The sequence below is a fragment of the Colobus angolensis genome, unplaced genomic scaffold (genome assembly GCF_000951035.1).
Source record: "Colobus angolensis palliatus isolate OR3802 unplaced genomic scaffold, Cang.pa_1.0 Scaffold126, whole genome shotgun sequence".
Taxonomy (NCBI): Eukaryota; Metazoa; Chordata; class Mammalia; order Primates; family Cercopithecidae; genus Colobus; species Colobus angolensis.
Window position 1 is genome coordinate 1,685,544 of NW_012113808.1, and position 24,674 is coordinate 1,710,217.

Here is a 24,674-nt window from a genome sequence, read left to right on the forward strand (position 1 = left end):
CCACAAGGGAATATGTCAGAGAAAACCAGCTTACAAGGCAGGTAGAAAGTCTATTCTGAAATGTTTAAAGAAACTGTGTTTATATGTGTGTGTGTACGTATATATATGTGTATACATGTGGCATATATATATGTATATGTGACGTGTATGTATACATATATATCGGTGGTGCTATGTATATGTATATATGTGCTATGTATATATGTATATCTGTGGTGTTATGTACATATATGTGGCATGTATATATGTGGCACGTATATATGTATATATGTGGCATGTATATGTGGCATGTATATATGTGGTGTGTGTATATATGTACATATACAGCATGTATATATGTGGCATGTATATATATGTGGTGTGTGTATATGTATATGTGGTGTTTGTATATATGTATATATGTGGCATGTATATATATGTATATGTGGCATGTATATATGCATATATGCATACATATGTGGCACGTATACGTGGTTTGTACATATGTATATATGTGGCATGTATATACATGTGTGTGTATATATGTGGCATGTATATATTTATATGTGGCATGTATATATGTGTTTACATGTGTATATATGTGGCATGTATATATGTGGCATATATATGTATATATGTGGTGTGTATATATGCATATATATATGGCATGTACATATGTGGTTTGTATATAGGTATATGTGTTGTGTATATGTGTGTGTATATATGCATATATATGTGGCATATATATGTGGTTTGTATATATGTATATATGTGGTGTGTATATATATGTGTGTATGTGTGTATATATGTATATATATGTGGTGTGCATCTATGTGTATATGTGGTATCTATGTATATATGTGGCGTGTATATGTGGTATGTGTATGTGTGTATATATATGCACACACATATACAGACACACACACACTTGCATTATGTATCGAGTACCATCCATTTGAACATTAATCATTTAGAATTTCTGTAAACTTAAATAGAAAAAAGTATTTGATGATTAAACAAAAATAGCTAATTTCTCTTTAAAATTTTCAGTGGCATAGGGAAGAGAATGAGAATATAATCAGAAATAAGCAACAGTAGGCTTGTGGCTTAAGTCCAATAGGGCAGCTAGACATTATTCATAGTGATGCAAAAGAACACCTAAATACACGCAGAGATGGATGCTTCGTGAGGCTGCACAGAGCAAGGGGGCGCAGGCCGTGGCTGCCCTGGTCTAGGTTAATCATGGGCACCCACAGGTGCCTGCAAGCCGTACCTGTCTGCTGTCATTTTCTCGGCAGCCCTGCAGCTTTATAAGAGAGCCCGGTGCCCGGTCCACCACAGTAAGGCACAAATCCATGTGCTTCACCGACTTCTCCTTCGTCAAGGCCCATTCCTGGAACACAAAACCAGAAGTCAGAGGCGTGCTATGCACAGGGCTGTGAAAGGAAAGAAGGGGCACCAATGAGGGCTCCAAAAGGAAAAGGGTCAGGGTGCGGAGCTTAGATTCAGACCCCTTGAGCCACCTGAGAACGAAAGAATTACTTTTTGCCTAAGGGCAAATTTATAACACCAGAGATGTGGGAGAATGTCACAATTGAGCAGTCAGTTGGCTGAGTGATGTGCAGAAGTGCTTTGAGGACCTCAGTAACTAAAATAAAACTATTAACTATTTTAGTTCCAAATACAAGTTAGACTGCCTTGTTCATTTTTCTATAATTCAATGCGATTGTAAAAACTGTGGCACAAGCTTGGTTATACACCAGGTAGACAGTCGGCAACTGGTCCACCCGTGCTGTTTCGGGATGACTCTGCCCTCATGCAGGTATGGCCTGCAAACAGCATTGATGAGAATGTGGACTGCAGTAAATAACACATTGCATACTGAAGCAAAATACATCATGTACAGCCTCCTGAGTGAATGCTAACTGATCTATGGATGCTCATGAAGCCCTGTGAAAACTGGAGGAATAGATCTATGCATTTCTCCGCACACATTCCAGCTAAATTTAATTAGGTGTTATGTGCCAGGCATTATTTTAAGCCCTTTATACAACAGCTCCATGAGGGCTACTATTATTCTCATTTTATAGATGAGAAAACTGAGCTAGAGAGTGTTTAAATCACAAGCCCATGATGTTAACAAACAGAAACACATATATACGTACAAACACACACAAGTTATAGGCTGTGACAGGGTGAGAGGACATGGTCCCAGGCGGCAGAGGAGGCCAGAGCCTGTTCCGGGCAGGGCCACAGCAGGGACTGGGCTTCTGACCATCACTCTCCACTTGTCCCACTCAAAGGGATGAACACCCCTTAATATCCAGAGGCAGCAAGGCCCTTTCCAGCTAAAAACCCCACAGGGACTCACTATCCACTTCCATCCCCTTCCACTCTAAGCCCTGGCATGCTGCGGTGGCCCTCCCCTCCCTCCGTCTGTCTGTCTTTCCATCGGTCGGTCCCATGACCACCTGCTGCACACCTGCATGACACAGGCGCTGTCACACAGCCAGGCTCACTTTCTAGTGCGGAAAATGAAAGACACACAAATAAATGTATTCTGTAACCACAGGCGATTATGTGTATTCTGAAAATGAAAGACACACAAATAAATGTATTCTGTAACTATTATGTGCTATGAAGACACTGTTTTTCTTTTTTCTTGGTTCTTGGAAACAGAGTAAGGAAAGGAACAAATAGTGTTTAAAGAAGCCTCACTGCCTAGTACCTACATCATGTTGGAACAAATAGTCCGTCATTAGAGAAACATTAAAAGCTGACGATATAGCTGGGTGAGGTGGCTGAGGCCTATAATCCCAGCACTTTGGGAGCCAAGGCGGGAGAACTACTTGAGGCCAGGAGTTCGAGATCAGCCTAGGCAACATGGCGAGACTTTGTTTGTACTAAAAATAAAAAATAAGTTGACTGGGTGTGGTAGTGCATGTCTGTGGTCCCAGCTACTTGGGAGGCTGAGGTGGAAGGATCGCTTGAACCTGGGAGGCTGAGGCTGTAGTGAACCGTGATTGTGCCACTGCATTCTAGCCTGGGTGACAGACCGAGACCCTGTCACAAAACAAAACAAAACCCTAAAGATTCCAGCATTCAGACCTTACATAACCACGGGCGGGGTGCGCCATCTCCAGCCCTCAGCATCAGCAGAGGGGATGCAGAGGCACGGATGCCCGTCTAGGAATCAGTGAAGAGACCTTCACCTGTCTGAAGACTTCCTTCTCCCCTAACAGGGAGGGAGGCTTGGGCAAGCCTGCTCACTTCCTGGGTCTTCCATTTTCTCACCTTTTAATTTGTGTTCCTCACATTCTACTCCGTGAGGAATTCTAGGAAAAACGGATTCTAGGTCAAATAAATTTGGGAACCAGATGTTCTGCTGCGTTTATCTCTTGGAAATTCAGTCTATTAAAGGCTCTGAAGAGTCCTAGAGCAGAAGCACCTGCTTGGCCTGTGCACTGTGGCCTCCCAAACACGGTACGGAGGGAGCCCTGACCCACCCACTCCTGCCGGCCACATTCTTTGGGGAAGGCCACCCGACTTTGAGTCAAATCCCAACATTCTATGATGTTGTCATTCAACACGGGTGAGTTCCAGCCAGCTCTTCTAAGCACCCACAGGCACTCCACATCACCCATACTCTAGGACAGTATAACATCATAAACATAATCATTTGGTCTCTGCCCCTGGTTTCTGGCACAATCACAAGGCTCCTAAAACCCTTGCCATTTCCTGAGCCACAGGGGTTTTAAGACCGTCTTTCATTCTAGTGTTTGGTCTTTGACTCTGGTTCCTGACAGACAGCTCCTAATCCCTTGGAATTTCTTGGGTGATGGGAGTGTCTTTTGTTCTAATGAAGCAACTCTAATGGGCTCCTGGATGGGGCTGGTCACCAGAAAGACCAGGTTATGCTGAGAAACTTGAAACTGTCAGTCCCCCGCCACCCCATCCTCTGGGAAGGGGAGAGGAGCTGGAGATCATGCCCACGTGATGAGGCCTCCGTCAAAGTCCCTGCGCTCCGGGATGTGGCTGCCGGACATGCGGAGGCGCTGGGAGAGCAGCACACCTGGAGAGGGCACAGCTGGAGAGGGCACAGCTGGAGAGGGCATGGAAGCTCCGACACCCCAGCTCCACACTGTGCACTATGCAGCTCTCCCATCCAGCTGCCCCTGGTTTCAGTCTTTCCTAATAAACAGGTAAATCAGGAAGCAAACCGTTTCCCTGAGTTCTATGAACTGTTCTTGCAAATGAACGAATTCAAGGTGAGGTTGTGGGAGCCCTGAGTTAGAGTCAGACAGCAGGTGACAACCTGGACTTGTGACTGGCATCTGATGTAGGAGCATCTTGTGGGAGGAAGCCTTTAACCCATGGGGTCTGTGCTAACTCTGGGTAGGCAGTGTCAGAACTGAATTGACAGGTAGGACTCTCAATGTCTGCAGATAATTGGATAATTGCTTGGTGTGGGGGGAAAAGCCCACATGGCTGGTGTCAGAGGTGAGAAGTTTGGTGAGAGTATAAAGCAAGAAAAGCAGCTTGTTTTTTTCCTATTCACTGGGTCACAGAGTACGGAAGGTGTGGAGTGTAGAGAGGAAGCCGTGTGTATTTCCCACATGCAGAGGGCGTTCAGGATGGAGAGGGCCAGAAAGAAGCACACTGTTCTGTCCCTGCACTCACAGGTGCCAGGGACACCACCAGGACATGTGAAACTGTGGCACATAGAGACGCCCACTCACGATGAAGAGGAGAGTCCTGAGTAAGGGGGACAACGCTGGTATGGAGAAGAGTTCCAGACTGTCCTTGGCAGCAGGTGTTGGCAGATGCTGGATGGTCTGCTGACACCCAGTTAAAGATGATGTCTGAATGTTTCTATAACCTCCTTGCTATTGTGTGCTTAATTACCGTAAAGCAGACTTTACACAGGATTCCAGAAAAACTAACTCAGCTGCGCAAACAACAGAGCTAGTTGCCGTTTTGTTCTTCTGTTGCATTTCAATGATCTGAATTTGTAAAATAAAGTTCATAAATATTTAAGAAATGCTTTTTTGAGCTGCCACTCTTAAAAGGCATGGCCATTCATTTTCTCATTTCCTGTGTGTCTGCCAAGGTTCAGCCGGAAACCAGATAACAAACCTCACTTTTCCAAAGCACCAGGCCCTATTTGCAGTTGGGAAATATTACTTACCCTCTCGTTTCTCATCCGTGTCACATGCTATGCGAAAAAGCATCACTTTCTGTCGGTTCAGAGAGGACTCACGCACAGTGGGTTTGTGAGCTGGAACATCTGAGTCGCACTGTCTAATGTGCTAGCTACAGGGCACACGGGGCCATTTACATTTAAATTCACCAGAATTAAATGAAATTAAACTTGTAATTCACACTAGTCATATTTCAAGTGTCCAGTTGCCACAATGTGGCTGATATACTGAATGGCAGATCTGGAGCATTCCCCTCATAGCACATGGTTCTACTGGAAAGAACTGATTAGATAGTAGCCCAGGGAGTAAGGTGCTCCCAAGCTGAGGCTATAACACGCATCAACATGCATCATTCATCCTGCCGTCTCACGTCACATTGTATCGCTGACGTGTTCATCTTTCCACTAGAAAACCCTGCTCCTCAACTCCCATTTTAAAAAATGTTTATTTATTTATTTTTTTGAGACAGAATCTCACACTGTCGCCCAGGCTGGAGTGTAGTGGTGTGATCTCGGCTCACTGCAACCTCCACCTCCCTGGTTCAAGCGATTCTCCTGCCTCAGCTTCCCAAGTAGCTGGGATTACAGGTGTCCACCACCACGCCCAGCTAATCTTTTGTATTTTTAGTATAGACAGAGTTTCACCATGTTGACCAGGCTGGTCTCGAACTCCAGACCTCATGATTTGCCCATCTCGGCCTCCCAAAGGGCTGGGATTACAGGCATGAGCCACCATGCCTGGCCCTAATTTATATTATTTTAGAAACACGGTCTCACTCTGCTGTTCAGGCTGGAGTGCAGTGGTGCAATCACAGCTCACTACAGCCTCGACTTCTGGGGCTTTAGCAATCCTCCTGTCTCAGCATCCTGAGTAGCTTGGACTACAGGTACAGGCCATCACACCTGGCTAATTTTTTTTTTTGGTAAAGACGGAGCTTCCCTATGTTGTCCAGCCTGGTCTTGAACTCCTGGCCTCAAGCAATCCTCCTGCCTTGGCCTCTTAAAGTGCTGAAATTATAGGTGTGTGCCACTGCACCAGGCCAAATCCTCATTTAGAATCACTTGGTAGCTCTTAAAGATCTGGTGGTGCCCTCTGACCCTAGACAAATTAGATCAGGCTCTCTGGGCACAGCAACTGGCATCAGCATTTAGTGAAAGTTCTCTGGGCAGGCTGGGTGTGGTGGCTCACGCCTGTAACCCCAGCACTCTGGGAGGTCGAGGTATGTGGATCACTTGAGGTCAAGAGTTCGAGACCAGTCTGGCCAACATAGTGGAATACTGTCTCTACTAAACATACAAAAATTAGCCAGGTGTGGTGGCACGTGCCTGTAATCGCTGCTACTCGAGAGGCTGAGGCAGGAGAATGGCTTGAACCTGGGAGGCAGAGGTGGCAGTGAGCCGAGATTGCGCCACTGTACTCCAGCCTGGGCAACACAGCCAAAAAAAAAAAAAAAAAAAGAAAAAAAAAGAAAAAAAGTTATCTGAGCAATTCCAGGATGTGGCCATTGGAGGGGGACTGAGAGCGGGCAGCGAGTCACCACTTAACTGCTGGAAACGAAGGGAAAGCCCGCGTGTGAGAACAGTAATGGCTGCACCGTTAGCAAAAAGAAAAAGCAAAAGCAGAGTGGGAGAAGCGCTCTGCAGATCCAATCTTGTTGATTCCTTGGCACAGCCCTTCGCTGACCCCTGAAGTTCGTGCAGGGGCGAGGAACGGGTGCTCTGTGTCAAAGGTCTGTGCCGTGGCTGCCCTCAGCACTGTGCCCTCTGCTCAGTGACCCCACCGTGCAGAGAGGAATCCTGGAGACCCTCTACTGGGCAGGACGGGGGGAGTGCGAGGGCCACAGCCCTGAAGGTGGGACACAGGCTGTCCTCCTGAGGGCAGGTGAGGAGGGTCACAGGCAGCAGCTGCACAAGTCTTTGGTTCCCGTAGACCTGCCGCCTCTACAGGGCCCGGACTCTGTCTCGTGTTACCAGCTGTGCAGTAATTAAGAAGCAATGCTGGCGGTGGGGCGAGTCAGTCACAGAGCCTGACGCACAGGGGATGAAGCTGGGGCCAGAGACTCTGATGACCAACTCTCTCGGCTGGGGCCTGGACAGACGCTTCGGTTTAATGTGTTGTAGCGTAAGGTGTGTCGCTTTCCAGCAGAGGTGCTGACTCAGAAAGGAGTGACCTCTTCAACCTTCCGTGAATCATTAGAACAGTGCAGAGTGACAGCGGGAACTCCAGTGATTAAACACGGAAGTGAGGCTGGCCAGGGTTCACAAGAGGCCCAACACCCAGACAGTACGGAACCTGGGTGGGCACGTCATCCGTTTTGTCATCCACAGACCAGAGGTAAGCTTCACCCAGCCCCACACGAATTATCCACATGTCTGTGTTTGGTGAAATCTGCATTAATGCTGTGTGACCGACCAAGCCCTGCAGCACTGTCTGTCCGGTTTAGATGAAACCCAGCTTGCTGAGAATGAGAACCAGCACTTCCCCCTTCCTCACGGAGCTCTGCTTTTCTGAGGGTATTTTGGTGCATTTTCACTAAGTTCTAGATGGAAACACATAAAACATCTCTCCCCAAGCTCACTGCTTTCCAGATCTCAAGAATGAAGCCCAAACCGTGGAAAGAAACACGCTGTGATCAGTGTAGAAGGGACACAGCCTGCGAGACGCCTCCTCCCATCACACCTGGACCACAACAGGAGCCACAGCAGCACCGCACAGCGCCCTCCATCCCCTCTGGGTGAGTCCCTTGGGCCCCCACTTCCCAGCAGTGACTGAGAACACAGTTAACGGCAGGGTCTTGGAAGGAGGGGTTACAAAGACACAGAAGCACGGTCACAGTGGGGACAGCAGCTTCCCCTCCGCCTCTGCCCACCCCGCCAATACCAGCTGGCTCCTCCTCCTTTTACCCGCTTCGTCTTCCACTCTCTTTGTCCTTCCCTCCCTCTGTATGGGTTCCTCCCTCCAGGTGACTCCTGACATTGGTGGGGCCTGTGATGAGTACCCAGGGGGGGCTCACCTGCTACAGCGTGAAATACCTAAAACTGGTCCATCAGGCTACAGCCAAAGGCTGGCTTGTGTGTGCACCCACACCTGAACGCTGCTCCCCAGGGAGTATCCTCACAGCCCAGAGGCTACACACAGATGCCAGGGCCTGGGAGCCTGGGAATGGCATGCAGTCCTGCCACGTGGCAGAGGGAAGCCCGGTGATTAAACATGGAGGTGCGGGCAACAGGAACAACAGGAGGTGCAGCCACCCGGACAGCACAGAGGTGAGCATAACTCCCCTGTTTCATAACCCACAGTGGCTCCTCCACTTCAAGAACTCCACTGTGAGTTCTTGAAGGCGAGCGATTGCTTTGTTTGCCTTCTAATCCCTTTCTCTAACAAAATAGTACTGCCAAGTAGAAAATCCTCCAACAATATTTCTCAAAAGGACAGAGATCAATGATATGAAGTCATGTATAGGAAACAGACAGCAAAACAAGCTCTGCATCTGAGTAATAGAGAAAAAGAAGAAAGAAGCAGCACATGAGTCTAGGTGCATGTGCATAAGGAAGAGAGGGAGACTGAGCCCAGGAATCATGAGAAGAGAGCTGTTGTGTAAGAACGTGATGAGCATATGTGCTACTCTGTGTGTGTGTCACACACGTGCACAGGCACTGGAAGCACACTCATACCTGTCAGCAAACCTGACCCATTGGCTCTTACCCAAACACAGCATCACATTTAGCTATTCCAAACCATCGAGACTGCTGACGCTGATACGGAGAATCCAGGATCAACTCTACCAAAACCACATGAGAAAATGAGGCTGTCTCTTTATTTTCTGACTCATCAAAGCCAAATATTTTCTATTTAAGGGCTGAGGATTTAGGGGAACCTGGGCCAGGCCCTGGCTACCTGCCCCATGCCCATGCTGGATGGGGACTGGCCCAGTCAAGCCCCAGGCAGGCAGGTTCCTCTCTCTCTTCTAATTTAGGATGTCCAGGCCATTGCAAGTAACTGCTAAAACCACATCACCAAGTGAAGAAAGGAGTCAAGGTATTTGTGGATTGCGGTCTGCCCGGACACTCACTTGGGAGGCGCATCCAGCTTTACACAAAAGCACATGCCCCCTTTCAAAAATACTTCCAGTTAAAGAAAGTTAAGAAATCAATACATTCAGGATACATACACGGAGTTAACCTGCCTTTTTAAAAACTGCAGGCTCTCCCAGTGCCAGGCAAGTTTTCAGGAAGGGGGGTAGAGGACACAGGATTTTCACCCAATCCCTATTATTATCTCATGGGAAAACTGTTTTTAGAATCCAAAGTCTCAGCTGGACCCATCAAGCCTTCATTTTTCTCTCCTTTGCGATGACGGGAGAAGAGAAGGTAGTGTTTTGTTTTTTGGTTTTTTTTGAGACAGAGTTTTGCTCTTATAGCCCGGGCTGGAATGCAATGGTACAATCTCGGCTCATAGCAACCTCCACCTCCCGGGTTCAAGCAATTCTCCTGTCTCAGCCTCTTGAGTAGCTGGAATTACAGATGCCCACCACCACGCCTGGCTAATTTTTTGTATTTTTAGTAGAGATGGGTTTCACCATGTTGGCCAGGCTGGTCTTGAACTCCTGACCTCAGGTGATCCAACCACCTCAGCCTCCCAAAGTGTTGGGATTACAGACGTGAGCCACCGTGCCTGGCAGTTGTGAGATTTTATGCCTCTAGGAAAAGGTGTGTATGTGTGCAACTGAAGCAATTAATACTGAATATCTTCTATGTTAAGCTATTATTATCTAACAGGCAGGGGCTGTAACTAGCAGCTGCCTTAGTGCCCACAGTTAAGAATCTGTTATATAGGGGTACCAGGCAGGTGTAGACATCATATTCTGGGGCCAGACACAGAGGCAGAATGGGTGCTTTGGTGTTGAGTGCACATGGCTGAGAGGACAGAGCTGGCAGGAAGAAGACCAAGGCCCTGCAACCAGCAACTGTGACCAGTGCACCCTTGCCACTGCAGCAGAGCCTGGTCCGAAGCTGATGACAGAGCTGATGCACCAAAGCGTGTGACATCCTATCTGGCCCTGGGGCTGGCTGCCAAAGAGGCTGTGGCCAGCAGGAGCCAGGCGCTTCCTCAAAGACATCACTCATCCCAGGAGAAAGGTGGTAGCCAGGACTTCTAACCTCAGCATGCCCGACTCCTGCTCTCTCTGGGCCTGCAGGTGACCTGGCTTCCCCATGCACATACCTGGTTTCCCCCAGCATTGTGACATTCATAAACTCCAACCACACCATCAGCAAAGTGTCCCAAAGTGTCGAGGCAGTTAGTTCCCTGCTGCAAGGCCCCAAAAGCTATATCCTGATGGTCTGGAACCCTGAAAAACAAGGTGAGAATCACCTGCTTAATTGCACATGACCACTAGCTCCCGTCCACCAGCCCCTTTGCTCAGTGGTTTCATGACAGGTGACAGGAACGAGAGAAAGACCCAGTGACCAGGCATCGTGCCCCTTCCTACCACAGGTAGTGTGTGTCAGGGACACGGCATTTCTCCCCGGCTCTGGACTTCCAACACTTTAAGACTGTATGTTGGAGAAGTATTCTTTATATTCTATATCAGGTCTTTTTTTTTTTTTTGGAAAGGAAGGAAAAACTCCTGATACTCTTCAATGTTAGTCTTATTGGAGGTCATTTAGAAAATCAATGTGGTCAGATCCTGTTGCCTTGAACTTTCCAATACACTTAGGATCTGACCTTTATCCAGTCAAGACAGGAAAGGTGAGTAGACTTGTCAGGTGGCCTGATGTGAACAAAGCCACAGCCACAAGGAAGAACAACATGCTTCAGAACCAGATCGGAACCTCAGCCCACCTCTGCCAGGTGCTGGCTTTCAGGCAAGACTCCCTTTCTCTGAAGCTCGATTTGCCCTTTGGTAGGCTACAGGCTACCCAGATCTGCTGCAAGCGTTACATAAAACATCTTGTGTAAAGCACGTGGCCCGGTGCCTGGCTCGTAGGAAGCACTCAGTAAATGGCAGTGATATTACAGACACAAAACATGAGGCTGGTGTCTCCCTCACCCCCCACAGGTAGGGGAAGCAGATTTGCCAGCTAGGATGGTGCTCAGATGTGGTCTTCAATGGGTGCAGGGCCCAGTGTCACTACAAACCATGGGTGACCTCTGTGAGAAACTGCAGTCCACTGTGACTGAAAAAGCAAAGTGAGTAGCATGGTTGTGTTAAAATCCACTGAAGAGAAGCCCCGCTTCGGCTGACGGAGAGTTGATGATAGAGGTTTCCCACTGGTGACCATTGCTGCTCTTAATCCCCAGCAAAAGCCGTCCTGCACGGCAGGGATCCGAGGGAGAAGGACGCTGTGTTCTCTCCTGTTCTCCTCCTAGCGGGGATGGGCCACCTGGCACCTGACATGTTACTTGAAAAGCAGAGAAAATGGTTCCAAAGAGCCAAGTGAGCGAACAGGAGCAACACAGAGAGGCCGCGTTACCTAACTGTCCAACAAATCTCCATGACAAGGGCACTGAAGGGGCCGTTAGCGGAAAGATAATGGTGGCAAGTCTTGCGTTCAGGCACTGTGCTGGAGATATGTGAGCCACTGTAAAATGCTCTGGGAATATTTAGAATAAGGAATGCGCCGCATTAAGGCACGAACTGCCTGACAGTCCTTTAAGATGACGAAGTGCAGGTGGCTCCTCCACCCCAGCAGATCCACAGGTCTTCTCACAAGGTTATCAGCGGGTCCCTCCGGATGGGAGCTCGTATTCGCTTAAAACAAGAGGCCGGGTGTGGAAATAATGCTCGGAAAGGTGTTTCTGCCATGAATCCTCCAGAGGGACGCAGGGCAGCGGCATTATTACTCCTGTCTCACATGTGATTAAGCCAGCTGGGAGGAGGGAGGCACGTGGTCAGGTCCCCACGCTCAGAGCCTTGTTGGGGCCATTACCTGCTGGCCCACAGGAGCAGCAAGGGTGAGCGCAGCAGATCAGAGGCGGGCAAAGGCACCCGGCGGGGGGGATCGAGGGCTGGCCGCAGACAGTGCACGCTTGCGGAGGCTGGAGACTGCTCCCAGACACTCAAAAAGCCTGTCAGACACCAGTCCTCCGGGTCACCCAGCCCATCACCTTGCCAATGGAGAACAAGCCAAAAACAAGGTGAGGCCCAGGGACTGCCTCTGGGACTCTGAAGCATGGGAGGGCAGCTCTGCAGGACAGACAGAGCAGCAGGCCAACCTGGGAACAGATTCTCAGGTCCACGCCACGGGGTGAGACCACAGACTCTCACTGGGGCCCAGGTGCCCAGTCTCATGCCTGCAGCACCACCTCCATTTCCCCTCTGCTGCTTCTCTGGCCTTACTGGCTTCTAAGCCCTTACAAAGTGAAACCCCAGATCCCTGGGGACTTACCTCAACTCTGGATAGACATTTTCAAGGTACCATTTGAAAGGCTTGCAGCTAAGTTTCTTCCTAAGCTCCAATCTGCTCTGAATACTGGAGAAGAGGGAAATAAGATTCCTTTATAAATTTTAAGAATAGATGGGCTTTCTACATCAAACTTGAAAATCTGCTGAGGAGATCAGGGTTGGGGCAGGTGGTGTGGTGTGGATTGCCCACGCTCCCGTGCCCACAACCCCTTTCCGCCTTGGCACCTGGGTAGCTGTCCTCAACCCTGGTGGCAGTCCCTTACCTCCCACCCCCGCACCCCAAGAATCCTCAGTAATTGTGAGAATGCAGAACTGCCACTTACTTTCCATAAGGAACGTTTCTAGCGGAAGGCACTGCTGCATAATAGAAATTTTTGTATTCATCCATCCAGACCTCTGCTGCCCGGCGGGTGTTTCTAGAAAGAAAATAAATCTTGAGGTGTGATTTGCTTTCTTTCTGTCTGCATCACTCCATTTGCACCTGTCTGCTGGAGTGTGACTGAGGCGGCTCCCTCTGGATGTGCAGCAGCTCCAGCTGGGATCACGGCACACAGCAGAGGGCGGGCTGTCTCCACCAGCACCTCGAGCTGGATCTGTGGGGAGCCAGCCTCAGCGGGTGCTTACTGAACCATTGGAATGGCTTTCTTGCCACACAGATGGTCAAAGGGCAAAAGGCAAAGTTGAAATTACAGCACAAGCTGGTATTTTAAAGGAGGGACTGGGGGCTGTATCATGAAGGACAAAAGAAAGTCACTCTTTAAAAACTCCCATCACGTGTCCGCAGAGGGCTGGGGCCGCAGAGCACAGCAAGGAGATTCCAGGCCCCACGGCCTTCTCCATCATGGCTATGACATTACCAGACAGCTCTGTGGAAAAGTTCAGATTACATAAGGTAAGAGTTCCTGGGAAAATCTCTTTTCTGCAGGGCTGAGTGGAAAGACTGCCATGTTTGCACTAGAAATAGTGATAGGAAGGGGCGGTAGTTCCATGCCCCGTGTCTGTGTGCAGTGGGCTGTTTTTTTCTTTGAGATGGAGTCTTGCTCTTGCTGCCAGGCTGCAGTGCAATGGCATGATCTCGGCTCACTGAAACCTCTGCCTCCTGGGTTCAAGCGATTCTCCTGCCTCAGCTTCCTGAGTAGCTGCGACTATAGGCACGTGCCACCACACCCAGCTAAATTTTGTATTTTTTAGAAGAGACTGGGTTTCACCATATTGGCCAGGATGGTCTCAATATATTGACCTCATGATCCACCTGCCTCAGCTTCCCAAAGTCCTGGGATTACAGGTGTGAGTCACGACGCCCAGCTGGCTTTTCTAGAAGGGAAGAAAACCATGTACTTAAATCTCATGGAGAGAACCGTGATTTGCCATAAATAAAGCCCCTGGGACAAGCTACTCTTGAGTGTCTGACATGCATTAAAGGCTATCATCTGCATAGGTATCAGCAGCGTATCCTGCCAAGAATTATCTTAAAGCTTCCATGAAGTAGCAAGCACACAGCAAACCTCTTTGCTTCCATATTCTGGTCTCAGCTACAAGGTAGGCTCCCACTTCAGGCTACAGCCAGCCCTCCTTAAGAATCCCATAGAGAAGGCACCATGTTCTTCCAAAATAAATACAGTTAGGAGGCAATGCTAGCCTTTTAAAATAATTCCTTAAAATGGCGAAACTTTCAACTGATCTGAGATACCATTAATAAAATAATTTCTGTACGGGGCCTATATCTAAGGTGATATATATACTTTTTCATTTTAGGAAGTGGAATATGGACTATTATCTCTAATGCCTTTCAACACAGATAAGAAAACATGAATGCACCTATTCTCTGACCCAGGAGCTCTACTTCTAGAAATTTCTCTCAAGGAAACAATCAATTAGGAATGAAATATACATGTGAAAATATGCTCACTTCCGCTTTGTTTATAATAGCAAAAAAAAAAAAAAAGAGAGAAACTGTATGACTAAATATGAGGAAGGAATCAAATGAAATATTCCATGACCACTAAAAACACGAATGTGCATCTTACATGTTGACATAAATGATGTCGTGGATTTGTGGGAAAATAAAATAGTTTGTAGAATTGCACATAGTGGATATGTGTGTAGAGGCAGGAGAGCCAGTGCGCAAACAAGAGAAATAGATACTGACAGATGAATTCATCAAATTATGAGAGCGTTATGGCACAACTGGTTTGGCAATGAGACTGATGAATTTTTACTTTCTCTCTGTTAAAAAATATACAGATACAGCAATGAGCACTTAAAGTGCTGGGGGATGCTGGATCATATACATCATTTCTAAGAAATATTGTTAGTGAGGTTTTGGGGTCTTGCTAAGTGACCTCAGCCTTAACCTATGCCTAGTCAGTTTTTAACCAGTTATTAACTTAAATACTTGTAACATCTGGCATCTGGATTTCCCCAACAGGGAAATGAAAGGATTTGATTCCAGAATGTCCTAGGTTCCTTTCAGCCTTAATGGTTTAAAGGTTTTATGAACTCTAGTCACACTGTTTTCAAATCACTCAAGTTCTGAAGTGATTAAGTCACTTAAAAATTCCTAAATCCAAAGCAATTCTTTTCTGCCTTCATAATAGAAAAGGATAGTTATCCTCAAAGAATGACCTCCATGTGCTACTCAGTGCTAGCTCCTTTTATTCATGTATTTATTGGTTCACTCCGGTATTTATTTGGTATCTACACCAAACAGTCTCAGTGCTGCAGATACACGGACACCTAGGGAGACTCACTTTTATCCAGGCCCTCCTTGTTATTGCAGGTATTTGCAAGTATTTAGGTAGCAAAATATTATACATTAAACGTCATATATTACAAGTCGGGCATCCCTAATCCAAAACACCCTGACATCCAAAACTTTTTGAGCACCAACATGAGATAGTGATGAAACTGCCTTTGCAAAAAATGTAACAATGACAAAATTGACAGTTTAAGGGATCTGACTTGACTGACTCCATCTAACTTCTAACGTCTAAACGGCCCTTGTTCATTCCTGGGCACAGGCAGAACTAACTTTGGGAGAAACTTAGTTTATAGTTTAACTTTAAAACAAAGATGGTAACAGTTCTTTCCCCAAACAAACCCTCTTTTTGTCTGGGTACCAGACTGCCTCTGTTGGACTAACAAATCAGCCACAGATTTGCAACTTCCCCAATTACTCCTGCAGATAACATCACCATTGCAGAACCTAAGACTGGCCTTTTGTGATGTCTTTTCAGGCTTCTGCACTTCTGATGACTCCAACCAGATCTCCAGCTGGTCCTGTGGACCCATCCATCCAGAAGCAGACTCGGCGAGCACAAGGACCATTTTCCACACCCCTATGATTGCACCCCATCCATTCAGCAGCACCCACTCCCTAGTCCCCACCTCCCTCCAGATTATCCTTGAAAAACCCTAGCCTCTGAATTTTGGGGGAGATTGACTTAAGTAATAAAACTACAGTCTCCCACTTAGCCAGCTCTGTGTGAATTAAACTCTTTCTCTATTGCAATTCCCATCTTGGTAAGTCAGTTCCACCTGGGCAGCGGGCAAGATGAACCCAGCGGGCGGTCACAGTGACGCCTTTGCTTTCTGATGGTTTAATGTACACAAACTTTGTTTCATGCACATTACGAAAAGTATTGTATTAAATTAACTTCAGGCTATGTGTATAAGGTCTAAATAAAACAAACAAATTTTGTATTTTGACTTAGGTCCCACCCCCAAGATATCTCATTAGGTAGTACATATATATATTCCATATTCTGAAAAAATCAAAAATCCAAAATATTTCTGGTCTCAAGCATTTTGGATAAAAGATACTCAACCTGTATAGGAGATTAAGGGAACTTGCAGCTGGAAAGGGGCCTCAGAAATACAGTCATATAATTCCAAGTCTTTATTTTTCAGATGAGTCGACTGAGGTAAAGGGCAGCCTGGCTGAAGGTCAACAGCAGGGCTTTTTAATCAGATCCATGCTGCCCCAAAATAATGAAACCCTGGGTCAGCTTCTTTTCCAAATCTTGAGAATACAGGCTCCTGGGCCGCGAAATACAATTGAGAAAGTTTCTCTTCTAACAAAGAGTGCAATGTCTTGAGTACTTTAACGTACTGTTTTCTGAAATCCCACTGTTTGCTGGTAGGCTATGGTGTGGGGTGTCTGATATGTTATATAAAGAATCTCATGCTGCCCCAGGAAAAAGCACATATATCCATGTTTTTGTTCGATTTTGTAAAGCTTACTGTGTAAGATCATATTTTTGTTTCTAATAAAGAACAAAAATGAAGTTTCAACATTTGTGAAGAAACATACTTTTTGAGAGATGATACTTTGGTCAGAAGCATTATTTGCTATTTTGGCTTCTATTAAAGTTTTCTCAGAAATCAGATTCCCTGTCCTAAAAATCTGACTTCTGTATAATAGGTATATTGTATAATCTGTACTTCTAAGAAGTTTAAACATGGCCAGGCACATTGGCTCACGCCTGTAATCCCAGCAATTTGGGTGGCCAAGGTGGGTGGATCACCTGAGGTCAGGAGTTCAAGACCAGTCTGGCCAACATGGAGAAACCTTATCTTACTAAAAATACAAAATTTGCTGGGCGTGGTGGCACATGCCTGTAATCCCTGCTACGCAGGAGGCTGAGGCAGAAGAATCACTTGAATCCAGGAGGCGGAGGTTGTAGTGAGCTGAGATGGCACCACTGTACTCCAATGTGGGCAATGAGATTGAAACTGTCTCAAAAAAAAAACCAAAAAACAAATAAAGTTTAAAAATGGCTGGGCATGGTGGCTCATGTCTCTAATCCCAGCACTTTGGGAGGCCAAGGTGGGCAGATCACCTGAGGTCAGGAGTCTGAGACTAGCCAGGCCAACATGGTAAAATGCCGTCTCTATTAAAAATACAAAAATTAGCTGGGCATGGTGGCACATGCCTGTAATCCCAGTTACTTGGGAGGCTGAGACAGGAGAATCTCTTGAACCCGGGAAGTGGAGATTGCAGTGAGTTGAGATCGCACCATTGCACTCCAGCCTGGGCAACAGAGCAAGACTGTCTCAAGGAAAAAACTAGACAAAAGATAAGCTAGCAATCCCCACCCCCACCCCCACCCAAGGCTTTCCCTATTTCAGCAGGGGCAGCACGCCAGCAGAGTTGTGTAACAAAGCTCCTGGGCATCACCCTAAATTAATTCCCTGCTCTACCTCCCTTCTCTCTGCCACCCTATTAGCAAACAACTGCCTGCCTCACCATGGAGCTGGATCTGACCCCATCTCCACTGCTACACACCTGCTCCAGGTACAGCCAGGTGCTGCTTAATGACAGGGACACAATCTGAAAAATGCATTCTTAGGCGATTTCGTCATTGCACGAACATCATAGAGTGTATTTACACAAACCTAGATGGTGTATTCTTAATGTACACCTAGGCTACATGGTACAGCCTATTGCTTCCAGGCTACAAACGTGTAGAGCAGGTGACTGTCCTGAACACTGGAGGAAACTGTAACACGATGGTATTTGTGTATAGAAAAGGTAGAGTAAACACACGGTATTATAATCTTAAGGGGCTGCTGTCACTGACCGAAACGCTGTTACAGGTGCATGACTGCATCACATCTCTGGCCTGGGCTACTCCAACAGTGCTCACAGGACCCTTGCTTCTGGCTCCAAAAGTGGAGGGGACACTCGTACCATTGTTTCACCATAGTGTCACCTCCTGGCCACCCTCTGCCCAGCAACCACACGGACCTTTCTGAAGCACAAAACAGACATCGGGTACTGCTGAAAAGCCCCAGTGGTTTCCTCCAGGATCAAATAACATCCAACGTTTCCCACGACCTGCAAAGGTGCACGGCCTGGGCCCGTCTAGCTCTTCTGCCCCTGTGCACTGTCCCCTCACTCTGCAGGTTCCAGCTACCCTTGGCTTCCATTTTGCCGATATGCCAAATGCACTCTTACCTCAGCAGCCTGGATCTGCTCCTCCTGCAGCGAGTCTGATTCCTCGTGGTCCCAGAGTGACCTCCTCCCACCTTTCAAGTCTGAACTCACCTAACACCTCCTCAAGGGTTCTCCTAACCTGAAAACCTCTCCTTCTGCTTGTCCTAATCATGCCTGACCACATGACTGCATTTTATCTTCTTCACAGCATTGATTACTATTTGAAATTACCTTATTTAGCTGTGTGATTTGCTGTCTACACTCAAGAGAAGGAAATCTCCCTGAGGTCTGGCTTGTACAATGTTCTATCTTTAGCATGTAAGAGAATTCCCTAGGAGAACACTTGGTTTGACAGAATGGCTACTTGCTATTTTACTTTCAGAAAGCCCTTCTGTTGGCATCTTTGTGTTTACTAAAATATATCTACCGGCCATCAAGAATCATGACTCTGTATCATGATGTCTTGTGGTATACACATTTAGTACAGCTTGACTTTTAATATTTGCTATGGTTTGAATGTCTGTCCCCTCCAAAACTCATGTTAAACTTTAATTGCCATTATAACAGTATTAAGAGGTGAGGCTGTTTTTTTTTTTTTGTTTGTTTGTTTTTGAGACAGAGTCTCGCTCTGTTGCCCAGGTTGGAGTGCAGTGGCGTGATCTTGGCCCACTGCAAACTCCGCCTCCCGGGTTCAAGCAATTTTTCTGCCTCAGCCTCCCAAGTAGCTGGGATTACAGGCACCCACCACTACGCCTGGTTAATTTTTGTATTTTTAGTAGAGATGGGGTTTCCATGTTGGCCAAGGTGGTCTCAAACTCCTGACCTCAGGTGATCTGCCCATCTCGGCCTTCCACAATGCTGGGATTACAGACACGAGCCACCATGCCCAGCCGAGGTGAGGCCTTTCAGAGGTGACCTTTAAGAAGTGACTATGCTATGAGGGCTCCACCCTCATGGGTGGGATTGCTGCTGTTATAAAAGGGAGAATTGGGCACCCTCTTGCTCTTTCCTCTCCTGTCATGTGATTACACATTAAGACCCTCGCCAGACACCAGCACCTTGATTTTGGACTTCTCAGCCTCCAGAACTATGAGTCGATAAATTTCTGTTTATTTTAAATCACCCAGTCTGTGGTATTTGGTTAGAGAAGCGTAAAATGGACTAAGACAATGTTGGTTTTAATTGTACCTTGAATAGCTTTATATATATATATAAAATGAGCTTTCTTCTTTAAAAAATTTTCCCATAACATTTTCGGGGGTGGTGTACAGTTCTAAGAACCTTCATGCTCATGAAGATTTGTCCAACTACCACCACAACCAGGAGACGGAACAGCTCTGTCCCTCCCCTAAACGTCCCTGGTGCTGCCCCTCTGCAGTTACACTTCCTGCTTCCCTGCCATCCCAGCTCCTGGCCACCACTGGTCTGGCTCCCATCACTAGAGCTGTGCTTTTTATGAGGCTATGACATGAGTGGAATCATGTATGTAACTGCTTCTCTCACTCAGCACCACGCCCTGGAAAGATGCCCAGGTTGTATCCCGCATCCGTGGACTGTGCCTTTCAGGCGCCCAGGCTGTATCCTGCATCCGTGGACTGCGCCTTTCAATTGCTAAGTGGTATTCCATTGTATAAATGCACCACACCCACTGAAGGACATCTGCCCTCAAATAGCCCAAGGTCAAGTCCTGCCTTCAGGGTGGTCAGCAATGTTTTGGATCCCACTCAGCCTTTCACTACTTACCGGGCAAAGACAGTGCCGCTGCCACCCGGGAACGTGTAGGGGTGCTGCTTCCGGAACACATGTCCCACACGGCTGCACGGGATGATCTCCAGGCTGCCACCACACTGCCACACGCGGAACGAGATCTCTGAGATGAACAAGACATGGGTGACTGGCACAGCCTGGGACACCGCTCTGCAACAGCAGACATGCCAAGCAGGTACAGAGGCCCCCCCACCATCTCATCATGGGGCTCCCGTGCCCTCCGCTGCTGAAGAAGACCTGATAAGGACCTCCCTCTTTCCAGAACCTGACCCAGAACTCTCTACAGGAGAGACATTTGACACACTTGGATCTCTGGACCACAATACAATCAAGAAAGAAGGTTCATGGGGAAATATTTTTCAGATGTGGAGTAGAAACCTTGAGACAAGAATGCTTCTTGGCCTATTGTAAATATCAAGGCCTCCTGGCATAAGATCATGTATACCTAGTAGCATCATAACTACTGAGTGATGAAACACTAATGATGAACTCCTCACTAGCTGGCTCACGATCATTTGCACTTGCTTAGTATCAACACTGTGGGAAACGGCAAAACTGAAGGTATATAAATATGTACAATTAAGCTTTATTGTTACATATTCTAGACAACCGTATATGCCATCTTTCTCTAAAACTTATTTTCAACAGACTGAACCCCAGGATGCATCTTGGCTTTTCCCATCCAGGGAAAAATAATCCCTTCCCTCAAATGGCAAAGCTTATTAAATACAAGTCCCTGTGCGTTAGCAGGCTCAAGCCTCCTGGCAGAGTTTGGACTTATGGACCACGGACTTAGGGACTGCCTTAAGGACTATGGTAGTGATCAAAGGCAGTCAAGTAACTGGTATCTCCACGCTGCTCACAGGCTTGGACCCATCAGTAACCAACTGGCCCAGGTGGAATGCTCCCTGGGGAAGGCTGCTGTTCACCTGCTTCAACACAGAACTGATCTGTAGGAGGAATGAGACGTGCAGGGCTAGGCACTACCCATACCTACTTAGACACACAGACTGCACTGGCCACTGGAACTTAGTAGAAGCTTAGACTGACTGGTGCTTCTTTCGTGACACACAGGTACCTTCCAACCAGGTACCTGCCCGTATCACCACTGACTAGGTGAGTGACTGGAGTCTGAGTCAGGGGTCCGACTGAATGAAAGAAACGTACTTAACAGAAAAACTAAGATAGGATTTTCTGAAAGGCAAAAACCAGTTTTTCTTCACAAGGTTTGTATAATACAAAAGGGAATTTTCCTCTGTATCATCTAAGATCCCTAAGAACATGTTAGGGAGGCAGGACAAAAGTCAACAGAGTTACTGCGAATGACAGGACTTCATTTTTTTTCTGGCTGGATAGTATTTCCAGGAAATCAAGTGAAATAAGAACAGAAAGTTGAACACCACGTTTTCACCCATACATGGAAGCTAAAAAACATTGATCTCATAGAAGTAAAAAGTATAATGGAGGATAGTAAAGGCTGGGAAGGAAGGAGTAGGGATTTGTTTAAGGATACAAAATTATAGCTAGAGAAGAGGGATCCTGCTTGTGTTCTACAGCCCTGTAGGGTGACTCTAGGGACCGATAACATATTACATGGTTTCAAATAACCAGAAAGAGGATACTGAATGTTCCCAACACAAAGACATGATACACGTTTGAGATGATGGATATGCTAATTTCCTTGATCTGATCACCATACATTATATATGTATTAAAACATCACTATGTACCCCATGAATATGCACAATTATTATCTTCAATTAACAAATTAAAAGAAGTACAAATATTCACATATAAAGTCTACAGTGTGTGCAGTCACTGTCACCAATGCTGACAGATCAGAAATAGGGTGGGTCCATCACAGACCATACAGTGGATTGATGGCAAGTCCTGCAGACAGTCAGCCTAGTTATGGCAACAGGTGCCCAGACTGCCAGGTACACGGCAGGAAATACAACACAGGGGTCAGAACACCATGAGTTTCTACTTGGGTCCAGCAAACTAATGCCTCACTCACTAGGAATGGGTGATCCATGCAGCTATTACGGGGCTTTAATAAGCAGCTCTCTTGTAGTAATAGAAAACATATGGTTACAATCACGCAAGCATAAGCAAAGTTTCTGACTTTACTTTTTACAGTTCCCACACAACCTAAGAAGTTATCGGCCAGGCATGGTGGCTCATGCCTGTAATCCCAGCTACTTGGGAGGCTGAGGAAGGAGAATCAGTTGAACCTGGGAGGCAAACGTTGCAGTGAGCCAAGAATGTGCCACTGTACTCCAGTCTGGCAACAGAGTGAGACTCCATTTCAAAAAAAAAAAAAAAAAAGTTGTCTCTATTTCAGAAAATAAAATTTAAATTTAAATATCCATTTGCCTCACCAGAAGATTTAGAATCAGGGACTAGGAAATCCCCTTGGCTTCTCTACGGTGAGTCTGTTAAGCCAACAAGGGATCCTTCCAGGGCTTTTGTGGGATATTTTCAAGGCTAAGTACAACTATATCTTCTGTGCTGATCTCATTTGAACCCTATAATTTTGAGGATAATTAGTAAAACTCAATGGCTTTTTAATTAGGCAGTTAGTGTTTACATCTTGGCTCTGAGACCCTGGGCAAGGTGCATGCCCTCTGCAGACCACACTCTGTTAAGAAAGCACAAACAGATGATTCCCTGGAAGTACTTAGCACCATCCTAAGAACAGTAGGGATGTAGAGAAGCACAGATAATGCCCCCAAGGAGCCTTACCGCCTGTCGTTAGAGCTAAGGGTTAAGTTCTTAGTCCTCCGTTTTAATTGCTTAAATGACATAAGGACTTACATGATTAGGAAAATGGGAAGCTCTGGTCATTCCAATGGGGCACACACTGAGGAGGTAGTTTTGGATCTTACTTGGGCCTCTCTGAACCACACACCTCTCCCAGTGCACACCCACAAAGGCCCCTCAGGCCGGCAATGGCTAGCAGTGTGCATGGCCCCCAGAGGCAGAAGCCAGAGCAGTGCTAAGGAGAAAGGCTCATGGCATGGCCTTCTCATGTGGAAGCCCTTGAGCCCACTGAACCTCATGGGGAGTCCAAGTCCTTGGCATAACCCAGGAGAGCCCGTCACGGAGGGAAAGACGCCTCAGCCTTCCTGGGCAGAGATGCGCTCCTGCTTGCAGGGTTCATCTTCACCCCAACCGGAACGGCTCAGGCCCTAGAACCTCCTAGGCACAGCTACATAATAAATACAAACACCAAACCACAATAAAGCAGCTCTTTACAACAAATCTTCCCCCTAGTCTCTGGGTAAATGCTTCCTTAGATATTTAAATCAACACTCTTCCTACACGATGACACAAAATGCTGGCTGATGTCTCATTTCAGCTAATGGTATGCACACTTCTGAAAACCACACTGCTTTTGAAAAATGGCCACCTACGTGACACGCTGCCCTACTGGGTGACTCTGGCCTGCTGGATTTCCACTAAACCAGTAGGAGATACCCATGGAATAGGGTGACAGAACTCTCTTTAGAGGGTTAACAATTCTGAAGCCTTTTGTACTCCAATGACTTCAATTCAAGCTTTCCCTAGAGGTTAATGTATCATTTTAAAACAAAAACCCAAAAGGAATTTGACTCACGGTCCCTCCACCCGCGCAGTATAGTAATTGAGCCTAAAGAAGCTTTCAACATCAAACCAAGGCAGAGAAATCCTCAAAGATGAGATGGTATCACTGACTTCAACATCATAAAACAATGGAAAAATAATAGGCTAGGCTAGTCTTTTCTTTTAAAGTAACACAAATTTTCAAAGTCTTAAACTATGAAAAATGAGTGGCCTCATTTTTTCCTCTTTCCTTCTCCCCTGTCCTCCAGGGTACACTCACCCAAGGACGAATGTAAGTTAACAACACGCAGCAGTCCAGGAGAATTCGCTCAGGAAGCCAAGCATTTGAAACAAAAGGCTTTAATCGAAACAAGCAAAAAACAAGAACTCCCCCACCCCAAACCCTAAACAAACAAAACAAATCTTTTTATCTTTTATGCAGTTAATATAAGGCTACCAATGTAGACCACGATGTGTAAAATTTCACTGTGCCTAAACCCGGGTAAAAATGATTTGCACGGGGTATTTAAAAATAAACAAACAAAAAAACAAATGAGAACCATTCACAAAGGTAGTCGAGAAGGAATTAAGTGCCAAGGCCTCCCTGCCCCATCGGATTTTCATGATTTCAATTCAATCCCACCAGCCTTGCCAGGGTTCATTTTCCACTCGCCACCACTCAGCATGAATCCAAGCTCCTGGACTGTTTCTCTGTTTCTGCAAGCCTGCATTACAAACACTTGGGTTCAGATGACTTGAAAGAGTTTGCATTTCCCTTCAAAGACTTTATCAGTTT

General features: G+C 46.6%; 1 protein-coding gene across 1 annotated transcript in view; it reads right to left on the bottom strand.

Moving 5' to 3' along the window:
- The window catches only part of GALNT2 (polypeptide N-acetylgalactosaminyltransferase 2), a 105,065-nt gene that overhangs the window by 5,741 nt on the left and 74,650 nt on the right, over nucleotides 1-24,674 (bottom strand). The window contains exons 10-14 of the mRNA XM_011933436.1: nucleotides 20,270-20,396; nucleotides 12,912-13,004; nucleotides 12,572-12,655; nucleotides 10,404-10,530; nucleotides 1,253-1,372 (exon numbers count right to left, since the gene is read on the bottom strand). Of these exons, the coding sequence (XP_011788826.1) occupies nucleotides 1,253-1,372; nucleotides 10,404-10,530; nucleotides 12,572-12,655; nucleotides 12,912-13,004; nucleotides 20,270-20,396 (551 nt within the window). The remainder of the gene's footprint in view (nucleotides 1-1,252; nucleotides 1,373-10,403; nucleotides 10,531-12,571; nucleotides 12,656-12,911; nucleotides 13,005-20,269; nucleotides 20,397-24,674) is intronic.